The sequence below is a fragment of the Alosa sapidissima genome, chromosome 22, assembly GCF_018492685.1.
Source record: "Alosa sapidissima isolate fAloSap1 chromosome 22, fAloSap1.pri, whole genome shotgun sequence".
NCBI classification, from domain to species: Eukaryota; Metazoa; Chordata; class Actinopteri; order Clupeiformes; family Clupeidae; genus Alosa; species Alosa sapidissima.
In genome coordinates, this window is record NC_055978.1 from 11,454,853 (window position 1) to 11,469,852 (window position 15,000).

At 44.9% G+C, this 15,000-nt stretch overlaps 1 protein-coding gene across 2 annotated transcripts in view; it reads left to right on the forward strand.

Moving 5' to 3' along the window:
* Positions 1-15,000, forward strand: part of cped1 (cadherin-like and PC-esterase domain containing 1) — a 121,218-nt gene that overhangs the window by 95,122 nt on the left and 11,096 nt on the right. For both annotated transcript variants that reach the window (XM_042078207.1, XM_042078206.1), the window contains exons 15-16: positions 7,889-8,009; positions 11,046-11,182. In XM_042078207.1, the coding sequence (XP_041934141.1) occupies positions 7,889-8,009; positions 11,046-11,182 (258 nt within the window). The remainder of the gene's footprint in view (positions 1-7,888; positions 8,010-11,045; positions 11,183-15,000) is intronic.

Here is a 15,000-nt window from a genome sequence, read left to right on the forward strand (position 1 = left end):
GCCTGAACCAGAAGTTGGGTAGCATCTTGAGTCAAGTAAGTCCTGATTTTCCGTATGTTGTAGAGTGCAAAACGGCATGACCGGGCGACTGAGGCAACATGATCCGAGAAGTTTAGTTGGTTGTCAAGATCAGCTGGTTGTCTCCAGCTGATCAAGCTCTTTTGGTTTTTGATAGTGCTGTAGAGCGGATGACATTCATTGTCCAAGATGTTGATCAGTTTGTTTAGGGTCCTTTTGTCAGATATTGAAGTGATGCACTCCAGTTCAGCTCCCACTACAGAGCCAGCCTTCCTTACCAGCCTGTCAAGTCGCCCAGCATCCTTATTATTTGTGCTTCCTCCCCAGCATACAACTGCATAGAAGAGGGCGCTGGCCACAACAGACTGGTAGAACATCCTGAGGAGCTTGCTGCACACATTGAAGGACCGCTGCCTCCTCAGGAAGTACAGCCTGCTCTGTCATTTCTTGTAGAGTGCATCAGTGTTGGCTGACCAGTCCAGTTTATTGTCCAGGTGGAGACCCAGATACTTGTTGGTGCTTACCACCTCCACATTGACCCCATCAATGGAGACTGGTAGCAGAGCGGGCTTAGACCTGCGGAAATTCACCACCATCTCCTTGGTCTTTGAAGTGTTGAGTTGAAGGTGATTGAGTTTGCACCACTGCACAAAGTCCTCCACCAGGCTCCTGTACTCCTCCTCTTGCTCGTCCCTGATACACCCCACAATTGCAGTATCATCAGAAAACTTCTGCATGTGGCATGACTCGGTGTTGTAGCAGAAATCAAATGTGTACAGGGTGAACAGGACTGGAGAGAGCACAGTTCCCTGTGGCGCTCCGGTGCTGCTGATCACAGTGTCAGAGAAGCAGTTCTTCAGTCTGACGAACTGTGGTCGCTCGGTCAGGTAATCTGTAATCCAGGTTACCAGGTGAGCGTCCACACCCATCTGCAAGAGCTTGTCTCCCAGTCTGAGGGGTTGGATGGTGTTAAAAGCACTTGAGAAATCAAAGAACATGATTCTCACAGCACTTTTCCCCTTGTCTAGGTGAGAATGTGTCCTGTGTAAAAGATAAGTGATGGCATCGTCCACGCCCACTTTCTCCTGGTATGCAACCTGTAACCGGTCTAGTGCATGGCGTACCTGGGGTCTGAGCATACCTAAGACCAGTCGCTCCATTGTTTTCATCACATGTGATGTTATAGCGACAGGCCTGAAGTCATTAAGCTCACTGGGGTGTGGTTTCTTGGGGACGGGGGTGAGACATGATGTCTTCCACAGTGTTGGAACCTGTCCGAGACGTAGACTCCAGTTGAAGATGTGCTTCAGTGGCTGCCCCAGTTCAGCAGCACAGGCCTTGAGCAGCCTTGGACACAGTCTGTCAGGCCCGGCTGCCTTACGAGGATGACGTTTTTTTAAAAGATAACTTACTTGATCAGCTGTAAAGATGGGGGGGATGAGGGGAGTGGAGGGTGAGGAGGAAGAGGGGTGCTTCTGAGAGGGTTGTCGTGTGGCTAGAGACTGATGGCCGTTGGCTGAAGCCATTGTTGCCGCACTACTCGTGGTCACCATGTGGGGGAGAGGTGCGATAGCCTGATCAGCAGTGATGATGGAGGGGGGAGGGGAGGGGAAGGGGGCAGCATCTGGGGTCTGTGTGTCTGATGGCTGTTGACTGAGGTCGTTGTCACTTCATTGTTCGTGGTCGCCATGTGGGGGAGGGGTGCAATATCCAGTGATGGTGGGGGTGAATGTTGCACTGGTAATGAGGTGGGGTGGGGGCTGGGGGATGGGCAATCGAACCTGTTGTAAAAGTGGTTCAGCTGGTTCGCCCTGTCCAGGTCTCCCTCCACAGAGCTGCTGCTCTTCTTAAGGCCAGTGATAGATTTCATACAGTCCCACACCTCCTTAATGTTGTTATCTTGCAGCTTCTGTTCCATCTTCCTTCTGTAGTCCTCCTTAGCCTCTTTCAGCTTATTCTTGAGTTCCCCCTGTACTCGCCTCAGCTCTGCCATGTCCCCCTCCTTAAACGCCATCTTTTTCCTATTGATAGCAGCGTACAGTCCTTGTGGGAACAACAATGTCCATACAGAAGTTCAGATAGTCAGTAGTGCAATGTGTGACCTCCTCTAAGTCCTCTCCATTCAGTAGCACACTCCAGTCAGTGGACTCAAAGCAGTCTCTCAAAGCCTCATCCGATTCCAGTGTCCACTTCCTGAAGGTGCAACTGAACTGCTGAACTGATAGCCTCTGAACTTTTGGCTTGTACATTGGCTGAAGATGAATGAGGTTATGGTCCGACTTCCCCAGTGGGGGAAGGGGGGTGGCACTGTAAGCATCCCTCACGTTTGCATACATGAGATCTATTGTCCTGTTTTTCCTAGTTGGGCAGTCAACAAACTGGTAAAAGTTTGTGAGGGTGGAATCCAGTGTAATGTGGTTGAAGTCACCAGAGATCGCAAAGAAGGCATCACTGTGCTGAGTTTGGAGCCTAGCGACTGTAGAGTGAATGACGTCAACAATGGCGTGCGAGAACTCCCTCGGCATGTAGTATGGTCGTAGACTGACCGCTAGTAACTCCACATCCTTACAGTATACAGTCTCCTTCACTGTAACATGTCCGGTATTGCACCATCTGTTGTTTATGTACAGCACCAGTCCGCCTCCCTTCTTTTTGCCAGAAAGTTTATTGTCTCTGTCCAAACGAGCCACACTGAAGCCGGGCAGCTCAACGTTAGCTGGGGGGATATGGCTTGTTAGCCACGTCTCCGTGAAGCATAGCAAACTACAATCCCTGTACAGCTTCTGATTTCTTACCTGGGCAGCCAGTTCGTCAGTCTTGTTGGCCAGTGAGTTCACGTTTCCCATAACCATCGAAGGAACTGAGGGCTTGTGTTGCCACTTCTTCTCCCGACGCCTAGTCCTCACTTTAACTCCCGCTCTGCAACCCCGAAAGCACCACAGCTCCTCCGGGATGTTTACGTGAACCCTACCAGCATTCCGTCGTATTGCAAGCAGCTGATTCCTTGTGTACACAAGTTTGTTGCCGCTGGAGCATTGTAATAGATCCATATCCATATGATAGAATGAAAACACTCCTCACAGTGCGTAATCCAAAAAAGTTGCGAAGTAAAAAAAGTAAAAAGTAAACAAAAGACGGTAAGAAAAACACAAAGACACAGAGCTACCTCGACAGGCTGCCTCTCTCGTCGGCGCCGGAACCGGAAATCCTTGACATGACCTTTTTCCATGGCTGAGCCATGTCCTCTCTAAAGTCAAAGTTGTTCATCTCCAGCATGTCATTCAGGTTCTCAAGTGTTATTATTCTCTGTCAGTCCTCCCTGTGCCATGATTGGCTGATGGCCAGTGTCCTCTGCTGTGATTGGCTGATGGCCAGTGTTCTTTGCCATGATTGGCTGATGGCCAGTGGATTGTGTGATGCGTGTCTCTGTCTGGTGTCTTCATTGGTTGATTTATGTATGTAATCATCATTTGGACATGCTCCCTCAGGCCAACAATGACATGCTTTTGGTGATGAGTGTGTGAGTGTGTGTGTGTGTGTGTGTGTGTGTCTCTGTCTCTGTCTCTGTCTGTTTGTCTGTCTGTGTGTGTGTACAGTCCAGTTCTGTTGAAGACAAATTTCCAAAAAATATGCCTATGTCCAAACACTCATGCGTAATGCCAGACTGGTTCAACAGCCCTGATGATGTGTTTGGTAGCATCCCTAACACCCCTGATGTTGATATGCTCTTGGATCGAGACAGGAAGGAGGTGCTAGTCCTGGAAATAGTCTGTGTTTATGATCCGTACATGGACATACATTTTGTGAAAAAATGACTAAATACCAACCCCTCCTTGCAAAGATCAGTGACCTAGGCCATGCATGTTTGTGGCATTGATATTTGGCAGCTTGGGACATCCACATCCGTCATTCACATCTGTCCACAAACGGCCAGCTCATTTCCTGACTGCAATATAAAGGGAGACAGACAACAAAGTTCCAATTTATAATTGATTAAGATTATGCAATACCAACAATAATACCAAACATAAGGTGTGTAGGGGGGAAATGAGTGTTGGCGTGTGTGTGTTGTATGCATGAATGCAATAGCAGCATCACTGTGTAAGATGGCTAAATGGTACACAAAGTAAGATAGAAAGATTAGAGAGAAAGAATAAAGTTCCAGTGCAGAGGAGAGTCAAAATGGTGCCTATAAGAGAGAAGAAAAGGTCCTAAAGGGAAGAGGAGGAGAAGCCCTTATAAGCACACGCCCTGATGCAGGTGTACGCAATCAACCTAATTAACCTAATCAGGCCCTACCTGCCTAAAGAGGCCCAGAGGGTCGTGACACTTGTGAGTGGATTAAGACTGTGTGTGTGTGTGTGTGTGTGTGTGTGTGTGTGTGTGTGTGTGTGTGTGTGTGTGTGTGTGTGTGTGTGTGTGTGTGTGTGTGTGTGTGTGTGTGTGTGTGTCTGTGTGTGTCTGTGTGTGTGTGTGTGACTGTGAGTGGACTAAGACTGTGTGTGTGTCTGTGTGTGTGTGTGTGTGTGTGTGTGTGTGTGTGTGTGTGTGTGTGTGTGTGTGTGTGTGTGTGTGTGTGTGTGTGTGTGTGTGTGTGTGTGTGACTGTGAGTGGACTAAGACTGGCAGGGCTATCAAAAGGAAAGTCTAACTGGCAAAATTCTGCTCCATCTCAGCTGTGATAGGCAGTCTTGCTGTGTGGCGTAGGCGAGGCTTTATGTACCCTTGAATGTCAAAGCTGTATCATCTCTGAGAATATTTGAATCCTTTCTATTAGAAATGTGATTAGTGGATTCAAATAAAGAATTCAAATGTGTGTGTGTGTGTGTGTGTGTGTGTGTGTGCAGAGATTGTGTGGAGTACTCAATGTGTGTGTGTGTGTGTGTGTGTGTGTGTGTGTGTGTGTGTGTGTGTGTGTGTGTGTGTGTGTGTGTGTGTGTGCATGCATTGCCAGGTTCAGTTCCTATAGAAGATTGACTTTCTGTGATCCTTGATCTTGAGAGAGAGACACAAACACACTGAGACAAACAAACAAAGAAATAAATAAACAAACAAACAAGCAAACAAACAAACACGCAAACAAACATGCAAACAAACAAACAAATAAACAAACATGCAAACAAACAAATAAACAAACACGCAAACAAACATGCAAACAAATAAACACAGCCAAAACAAGAGTGAGAGACAGAGAGCATATAAAGAGTAGCTGCATTATCCTCATCCTGGCTGCACTGTTTCTTTGTCATTCCGCCAACGGAAAATTCCTAAATCCACTTCATGCGTGATTCATTGTATCAGCCTCTGTTTCGTCCAGGGGAGGACCGTGTGTGTGTGTAGGTGTGTGCGTGTGTGTGTGTGTGTGTGTGTGTGTGTGTGTGTGTGTGTGTGTGTGTGTGTGTGTGTGTGTGTGTGAGGTAGAGTTCCTCAGCTTCTGTCTTGAGAATCCCATCTCAGGGATAACTGTCCACTCTCTCCTTCAGGATTATGGGCCTGTGTCCCTTTGGAGAGGGCAGGTGGGTAGTATGTGTGTTTGTGTGTGTGTGTGTGAGTGTGTGTGTGTAGCTGTTCAAGTCTTTGTTTCGGGTTTAGCAAAAGCAGGTACTCATGAACAAAGGCATGTGTGTGTGTGTGTGTGTGTTAGTTCATGATCTTATGAGGATAATCCCTCTGCTTCCATCCGTGTGGGTTAAGCGTGCTCTTTGATCAGACCAGATTAAGCGATTTTAGGGTCTTCTGAACTCTGGAGCTCTGCTATCGACTCTAGTGCCTCATGAGCTTCTCACATATTTAGGAAACACAGCGACTTCTGTTTCAAGCACACACACATACACAAGCATAGACACAGACACACAAACACAGACACAGACACACACACACACACACACACAAACATATAAGCTGCTTTCAGATATAGGTGTAATGTCCGCCTGTAAGCATCATATCTGAATCACCTGAAGGGTTGGACATCCATTTGACAAAGATCCACATATAGTGCGGAGGACATGTCTGAAAGCAGCTATACACACATTCATCACTTTAAAACACTTCAAAACACTCTCCCTCATTCCTTCTCTCTCTCCCCCTTTCTCTCTCTCCCTCTCTCTCTCTCTCTCTCTCACTCTCTCTCTCACTCATTCCCTCTCTCTATCCTGCCACTCACTCCCATAATGCTAGTCTGATTGTCAAATCACATCAGAGAAATATACCCATGTGTGTATGTGAGTGAGTGAGGGAGGGAGTTTGTGTGTGTGTGTGTGTGTGAGTTTGTTTGCGTATGTGTGTGTGTGTGTGTCTAATCATAGTCTTCTCATCCCTCTTTCATCTCTTCTTTTCTTTCTCTCTCCCTCTCTCTTTCTGTCTCCTTCTCTCTTTCTCTCTCCTTCTCTCTTTCCCTCCTCTATTCTCTGTCTCCCCCTCTCTTCCTCTCCCCCTCTTTCTCCCTCCCTCTATATCCCTCTCTCCCTCCCTCTCATTTATCTGTCTCCCTCCCTCCATCCTTCCCTCCCCTCTGGCGTCTCTTTCCCTCTCCTACTCTCCCTCTTTCCCTCTCTTTCTCTCTCCTTCTCTCTTTCCCTCCTCTCCTCTCTGTCTCCCCCTCTCTTCCTCTCCCTCTCTCTTTCCCTCTCCTCCTCTCCCTCTTCCCACCCCCCCCCCCCCCCCCCCCCTCCGTGTTATTCTTGGCGTTTCGGTGAGAGTTTGCGGCGGCGGAGCAGAAGAAAGCGCCGGCCGGTTTCCTGCGTGCCGTGCGGCGCTGCGGAGGCTGCGCTGATTTATGCCGACGGGCCCGAATCAAACGGCGCGTCGTGTTTGCGCGGATACACTGTGCACAGGTACGAACAAGAAAATCCCTGTTAAGTTGTCTTGTGGCACTTTGTCGAGAGGCTCGTCGGCCGCGTGTGGAATGTGGGCAGTCTGCGCGAAGCCCCTGGACAAAGCGTCGGACAGTGGGGCTGAGGATGGAGCGAATCAGACGGGACGAATCGGACGGAACGGTGTGTGTGTGTGTGGGGAGGGGGGGGGGGCTGTTCTGAGTAGGAGATGTGTGTGTGGGGTCGGGGGGGTTCACGGGTTCTCTGTAGTGAGTCCAGACCCGACGGCACCCACCAAGGACCCTAGAGGTCATGGAAGGAGCCTCCGACTCTCGTTTAATTTTTGAGTAGTTTCAGCTTTGTACATGCAGTATTTTCATCATTTGTATTGTATTTTGTACTGTCACAGACACTGAATTTAAATCTTGCGATAGCCCAGAGATCGTGCCACCCATCCATCATTGCAAAACAACTTGTTGTGTAGCATTGTGAAATTGTTGCTTAAAATTGAAGTGTTTCAAATGTTTCTTTGAGGATTGTTTGTTTCAGCGACGGGTTGGTTCAGGTAAGATCCAACCCTCTAATATAGCCTACTGTATAAACAGAAACCAATTTTCCATTATAGTCTATGGTAGTCAGTGTCAAATCAACACAGTTGCCTAGAGATATGCAAAACCTGAGCAATCTTTAATGTGATTAAGGAGCATACTATGAAAAAACATACATTACATTTTTCCTAGTGAAAATAGAAGTTGACTTGTATTGTAGCCAACTGTAATGATATTTTTTCACAATATCAGAAAAATTATCTGACCCCCCCAAAACTAGATAGATGAGAGGGGGAGAGAGAGAGAGGAGGAGAGGAAGAGGAGGAGAGGAGGAGGTTTTGGAAACTAGCGGTGACTCAAAAGGCGGTCACTCAAAGCTCTGGCGTCTGCCTCTTGGAGACTCAGAGACCATCATCCATCTTTAGCATCCATACTTGAAGAGGTGAGGTCAAAGGTCATCTTACTGATGTTGTCACGTCTCCTCTGCCCCCTCCCCTGTGTCTGTCTGCAGGACTGCGGCCTGATCGTCCGGCCGGACCAACCCTGCGGTCTGGAGCCCCTGCGTGGGGTGAGGTCTTCAGGCGAGTCCCAGGCTCCAGATCGGCCTCCATGCTCCTCAGGAGACATGCCTGGTAAGACCTCATCAGTCTCCTGTGTTGGGCTGCACTGATGCCACACACACACACACAAACACAATATATATATATATATACATATATATACACACATATATATATATATATATATATATATATATATATATAGGGCTGTCAAAATAACTGATTAATTTTGATTAATTAATTTGAGAAAAATTAACTGATTAAAAAAATTTGTGCAGATTAATCGATCCCGTATGACCTTTGACCCCGAGCCGTTCTAGTCAGTAAAAATTAGACTGTAAAATGAAGGAGAGAGAAGAAAATGTGCTGCCTGGATCATTGATTGGAACATTTACTTTTAAAAAATGGCCTGATGGTGTTGATAAAAAATGAAGTGTTGAAAATAATTTCCTCTGCAATGTCTGCAGCAAGGAATTTGCATATCACCGGAGTTCATCAACTCTAGTCGCGCATCAATGCAAAGAAATAAGTGTTGACATTGAGGGGAGTGTTAATTTATTTTTTTGTGTCCCATAGGTTATATCTGTGGCCTGAAATGCCTTGTATGTGAAAAAAAACGTCTTCCCGAAGCACATTTGAATTTATTTCCTCAGCATATTAGGTCATATCATATATTATTATGGCAATTATTTGAACAGTGAAAATAATAATAAAAGAGTTTTTGAACTTTAATGTCACTGATGCTGATTATTCGATGATTCATTTGAATGTAAATATTTAAAATACTTTCACAGCAAAAATTATATATGCGATTAATTTAGATTAATTAATCACAGAGTATGTAATTAATTAGATTTTTTTTTTTTAATCGATTGACAGCCCTTATATATATATATATATATACAGTACAGGCCAAAAGTTTGGACACACCTTCTCATTCAACGTGTTTCCGGGGTTTTGCGATCGGTCAATTCACTGTTTTTTGTTATTAGCCCTGATTCTACGCCAGATTGTTGAGTAGTTTCAGCTTTGTACATGCAGTATTTTCATCATTTGTATTGTATTTTGTACTGTCACAGACACTGAATGTAAATCTTGCGATAGCCCAGAGATTGTGCCACCCATCCATCATTGCAAAACAACTTGTTGTGTAGCATTGTGAAATTGTTGCTTAAAATTGAAGTGTTTCTAATGTTTCTGTGAGGATTGTTTGTTTCAGCGACGGGTTGGTTCAGGTAAGATCCAACCCTCTAATATAGCCTACTGTATAAACAGAAACCAATTTTCCATTATAGTCTATGGTAGTCAGTGTCAAATCAACACAATTGCCTAAAGATATGTGAAACCTGAGCAATCTTTAATGTGATTATGGAGCATACTATGAAAAAACATACATTACATTTTTCCTAGTAAAAATAGGAGTTGACTTGTATTGTAGCCAACTGTAATGATATTTTTTCACAATATCAGAAAAATGATCTGACCCCCTCAAAACTGATATTTCTGTCTCTTTGTAATTCAAACTATGGTTGGTTGTGTGCACAAGTCCACAGCACCAAGCTTGTTAATATTCTCTTGTTGCAACAATGTGATTCTGTTGCAACATGACAGTTTGTTTAAACAAGTTAGGTGAATTGATATACAAATGTAATGCGGGCAAACGAATGGAACTACTTCATAGGTGTGCAAGTATCTGAAAGTTAATTGACGTTCTAAAGAGTGAATTACAATAGGAAATTCAACCAATTGACATTCTAAAGAGTGCATCACAATAGGAAATTCAACCAATATAAATGTTGCACTTTCACTAAAACTACAGAGAACTGTTTGGAAACAATATTTTTACAATTATTTTTTTAATAAATGCTTCAATTAATGCATTCATATCATACAAATGAATTCATTGAATGTAATTTCTTATTATTTATGACATCTGTTAATTGAAAATCAGAGTTATTGCATAAAACTCACATCTTGAAATTATATAAGAATGTATTTTGATATTATTGAACTATATAAACAACTTTAAATAATAGCTATGGTTAGGCTATCAATATTTAGTGGGGTTTTGGGTATTGATATCCCAGCTAAATAAAATAAAATCAGAGCTTTTGAGTTTTACTGTGCTGTAGAAAACCGTTAAAATACAAATAAAATAAGAAATAAATAAAATCAAATGACAGCATCACAGAGTTTTACTGCACTGTCATACTGCCAAGCCGCTGAAGTCAGTCACATGCTGTTCACCAGATTGCTGCCAAAACCTCAACTACTTATGACTGACATTTCCTACCCATTTACTTTCTTTCTTGGGAACGAAGATGTTTCTCCATTTATATCTTTGGTTTTGTATGTATTTTGTATTTTTATTAATTTATGAAGTGAGTATCGCACAGATTTTAAGACATTTCCATGTTTGTTTGTAGTGGTGTGTGTGTGTATGTGTGTGTTTGTTTGTTTGTAGTGGTGTGTGTGCGTGCGTGCGTGCGTGTGTGTGTGTGTGTTATAAACAGGCAGGGTTAAGTGCTGGATCAGAGGTCAAGCTGTGTTGTAAAAGCAAAAGGTCTTTTCACCGCAGGGTAGAGCACCGCTGATTCTGTGTGAACTAAACACACACAGAGACAGACAGAGAGAGGGGGAGTGAGAGAGAGAGAGAGAGAGAGAGAGAGAGAGAGAAAGGGGGGAAAAGAGACAGAGAAAGAAAGGACAGCAGTCCCGTCTGAATCACAGAGTAAGGCTAAAAGGAGTTTTTAAAATGTTTTTAATTCCTAATTATTTTATAAATTCCTAAAAAAGCTCATGTCTCTGTGTGCTGGAAGCATATCTTCATGACTTTCCTGCATCGTCTCCCTGCTTTGAAGTCTGTCGGTTTGTCTGTCTGTAATCTACATGACTTTCCTGAATCGTCTCCCTGCTTTGAAGTCTGTCGGTTTGTCTGTCTGTAATCTTCATGACTTTCCTGAATCGTCTCCCTGCTTTAAACTCTGTCTGTTCTGTTTGTCTGTCTGTAACCTTCTGTGTTTGTCTAAATGAGTGTTTCTTTCTCTGTCTCTCTCTCTTGCTGTCCTGATGACCTGTCTGTCTGTCTGTCTGTCTGTGTCCTCCTAGGTCGTTGGGTGGTCCCCTGTTTGAGCTGTTCTGATAACAGGACGTGTGATTGGCGGGAGGTTGCCTGGCGACCAGACAGCTGTTACCACCCAGTGCTGGACCAGCCACAGCTGCAGCAATGCATGATGGACCGCAAGGTAAGATCAATTAATCAATCAACCAATCAATCCATCAATCAATTAATCCATCAATCAACCACTCAGTGAATGAAAGAATCAATCAATCCATCAATCAATGTCATTGGTCTCTATACAGGGGCCAATACATACAGTATGCATAAGTGCATTTGAATATGAAATGCGCAACACATCATGCATTTTACCCCTTTTTCCACCATTAATAAATAATCATCCTAAAATACCAGTAGAACGAAAGTAACTTTTCAACCCTGTCTACAGAGTCCTGTTCCACACACACCTTCTCGTAGATGTCATGTGTGTGGTTGTTTGGGTGTGAAACGTGTTAACATAGACAACAATTAAGACAACGTTTAGCAAATCTTGACCTATGGCGCCCAGCTACGGACATGGTGCTGTCTGCAGGCTCGCTTTGGCTCACTTTGTTGTACAGCCACTGCACTAGTGATGTACTGTAAATGTGGAGGCTCTGGTTGGACCTTGCTAGCTTAGCGGGATCTGAGCCTGTTGACCCAGAGTGCAGTTCACCCCAGGGTCAGGGGTCGTGTTGAGGGTGTGTTAGCACCAGGCAGATCCCAGTTAGAAGTGGGGTCTGGACCAGAACCAGCCCCGGCTCTTAAATCAAGTCCTTAACGAGCTACAGACCCAGTCCAATGTGGCCGTCTGGCGATGGCCGCCCTCTAACTCTCGGCCAGTCCTCCAGTCAGAACCCTCTCCAGTTGGCCGCTTTTCTGTCCGCCGTATGAGCGAGAGGTCGCCTGAGCCATTTAGCAGGGTAGAGGAAAAGAGAAAGAATGTTACGGCGGAATCAGGAGCTCAAGAGAAACTTCCAGAAAGGTAGCGCAGCGGCAGCAGCAGTGAAGTGGAGGAGGCTATCTGGGCCAGTGGTGAAGGAAGAGAACAACACGTGGAGCTCCTGGAACCACCAGCTGGCTTATAGCACGCTAACGCTAATGTCTCCCAGACAGCACATGAAGAGAGAGAGAGGGAGAGGAAGAGAGAGAGAGGGACAGAAAGAAAGAACCAGAAAGGGAGAGAGGAGGGAGAGAGAAAGAGAGAGAGAGATAACCAAAAAGGGAGAGAGGAGAGTAGAGGAGAGAACCAGAAAGGTAAAAATGATAGAGGCAGGGAGGAGAGGATAGGTGGAATAAGGGTAAGAATGAGTGTAGAGGGTAAAACAAGGAGGGAGAAGGGAGGAAAGGAGAGAAACAGAGAGTGGGAGATGGAGAGAACACACACACACAGAGAGAGAGAGAGAGAGAGAGAGAGAGAGAGAGAGAAGAGGTGTAACTGCATTATCAACCCACTGTCTAACTTTCTCATGAATGCGCACAACATAAAAACTGTCTACACGTCCTTCTCTATCGTAAAGTGCTGATTCACTAGGTGCAACACCCAACTGGGTCCGTGTAGACACTAGTTACATTCAGAATAGCGGCAGGTTCAAACACACCTGGCTCCACAGGAAACAAACGAGCTCACCGAGAGCCTTTCGTGCAACTATTCAAATGGAAGGAAAAAGAAACGCTCAAGCCTGTCCCTCTCACACTTTCATAACCACACACACACACACACAAACAACACACACACACACACACACACACACACACACACACACACACACACACACACACACACACACACACGGCCATCATCTCTAGCTTCACACCGCAGCACCCCAAGATCTAGCTTATGTCACATCATCATTAGCCAATTTAGGATAAGCATAATTACGTTTTCCTTAAAAACCTCCAGAGCGTCAGCTGCCCTCGCTCCCAGAACCATGTTCTACGTTCTACAAAGGCCTCCAAAGGGACCGAGGAAGAGTGGAGACAGAGAAAGGGAAGTGAGGGATGAGAGAGGAGAAGAGAGGAGAGGGGAGGAGAGAAGGTGGGAAAGAGGGGAGAAGACAAGAAAAGAGATGTTTACTGGGGAGACTGCATGTGGATATTTGTCCCTAGAGATCTGCATATTGAGACATTGAGATATTGACAGCGATGGGAACTTTTCCAAACACCTGATTTTGTCACACTCAGACCGTTTACACGCACACACACACACACACACACACACACACACACACACACACACACACACACACACACACACACACACACACACACACACACACACACACACACACACACACGCTCACTCACACAAATTTACAGGCTCTAGTTTGGCAGAGGAAACTCAGCTAAAAAAGTCCTGTTCCGCCCAAGCTGAAGTAGGGCAGTAAATTAAAAAAATCTGCTAAGGTGTGTGTGTGTGTGTGTGTGTGTGTGTGTGTGTGTTGGGAAACGTAAACTCGGAATAAGCTCTGTGGTTTATGTGTGTGTGTGTGTGTGTGTGTGTGTGTGTGTGTGTGTGTGTGTGAGAGTGTGTGTGTGTGTGTGTGTGTGTCTGTATCTGTGTGTCTGTGTTGGGAAATGTAAACTCAGAATTAGCTCTATGGTTTATTCAGTGGAAAAGCTCTGCCAGTGAAGACGTATGGAATCCTCATCTTGCATCCAAATCTGCTCCGATGCATTCAGTTTAAAGGGACTGCTGGACTGTGCTATTGGTCCATTCAGTTTAAAGGGAATGCTGGACTATTGGTCCATTCAGTTTAAAGGGAATGCTGGACTATTGGTCCATTCAGTTTAAAGGGACTGCTGGACTATTGGTCCATTCAGTTTAAAGGGACTGCTGGACTGTGCTATTGGTCCATTCAGTTTAAAGGGAATGCTGGACTGTGCTATTGGTCGGCTTTAGAAGAAAGGAGGAAAGGCTACACGTGTGTTTGTGAAATTGGGTGTCCATGTGAGCAAGTCATTATGTGTGTGTGTGTGTGTGTGTGTGTGTGTGTGTGTGTGTGTGTGTGTGTGTGTGTGTCCATTATGTGTCTGTGTGTATTCCCCACTGGTCTACCATCATGTCCTTACGTGGGGATGCATAAATTCTCTGATTACTTTCTTTCTCTCTCTCTCTCTCACACACACACACCCACACACACACACACACACTCCTGTGACCCTGGCTCCTGTCTGAATGTAAACTGTGTGTGTTTATGTATTTCTCTGCACATCCCCTGCAGTCTGACCTCTCCTTGCTCCTGACTCAGTAACGCTAACAGAGGCTTAATTATAGGCTCACACACACACACACACACACCACACACACCACACACACACACACACACACACACACACACACATAGATAGAGATTAATACTGACACAAACACAATCATTTACAGGCCTCCTCTTTGGCTCTTCTGTAAAAGATACAAACTGCAGCTTCAAGTACTATGCTGTAGGTCTCTCTCCCTTTCTCTTGTTCTCCTTCTCCATCTCTCTCTTTCTTTCTCTCTGTCTCTCTTTCTCTCTCTCTTCCTCTCTCTTACGTTCTTTCTCTCTCTCTCTCTCTCTCTCTCTCTCTCTCTCTCTCTCTCTCTCTCTCTCTCTCTCTCTCTCTCTCTCAATTCAATTCAATTCAATTCAAGGTAGCTTTATTGCATGACAAATATTTCTTTGCATTGCCAAAGCAGGTAATCAAACAATACAATACAGAACATACTATAGATAAGACATTTATACATATAAACTTGTGTGTGTGTTTGTTTGTGTGTGTCATGTGTTTGAGTATAGTGTTTTCTTTGTGTGGTGCTGGAAATGGTAAGTATTTCATGTGTATAGTGTGTGTAGTGTCTAATCACTGTCCCTTGCTCTATGGCATTCAGTGACATATTTAGCAGCAAGAGCTGCTGTCTGTCCTTGCTGTCCAAGTAAGATGGGCAGTACTTCCTGTTCTCCCAGGTTTTGGAACTCCGGGATTAGG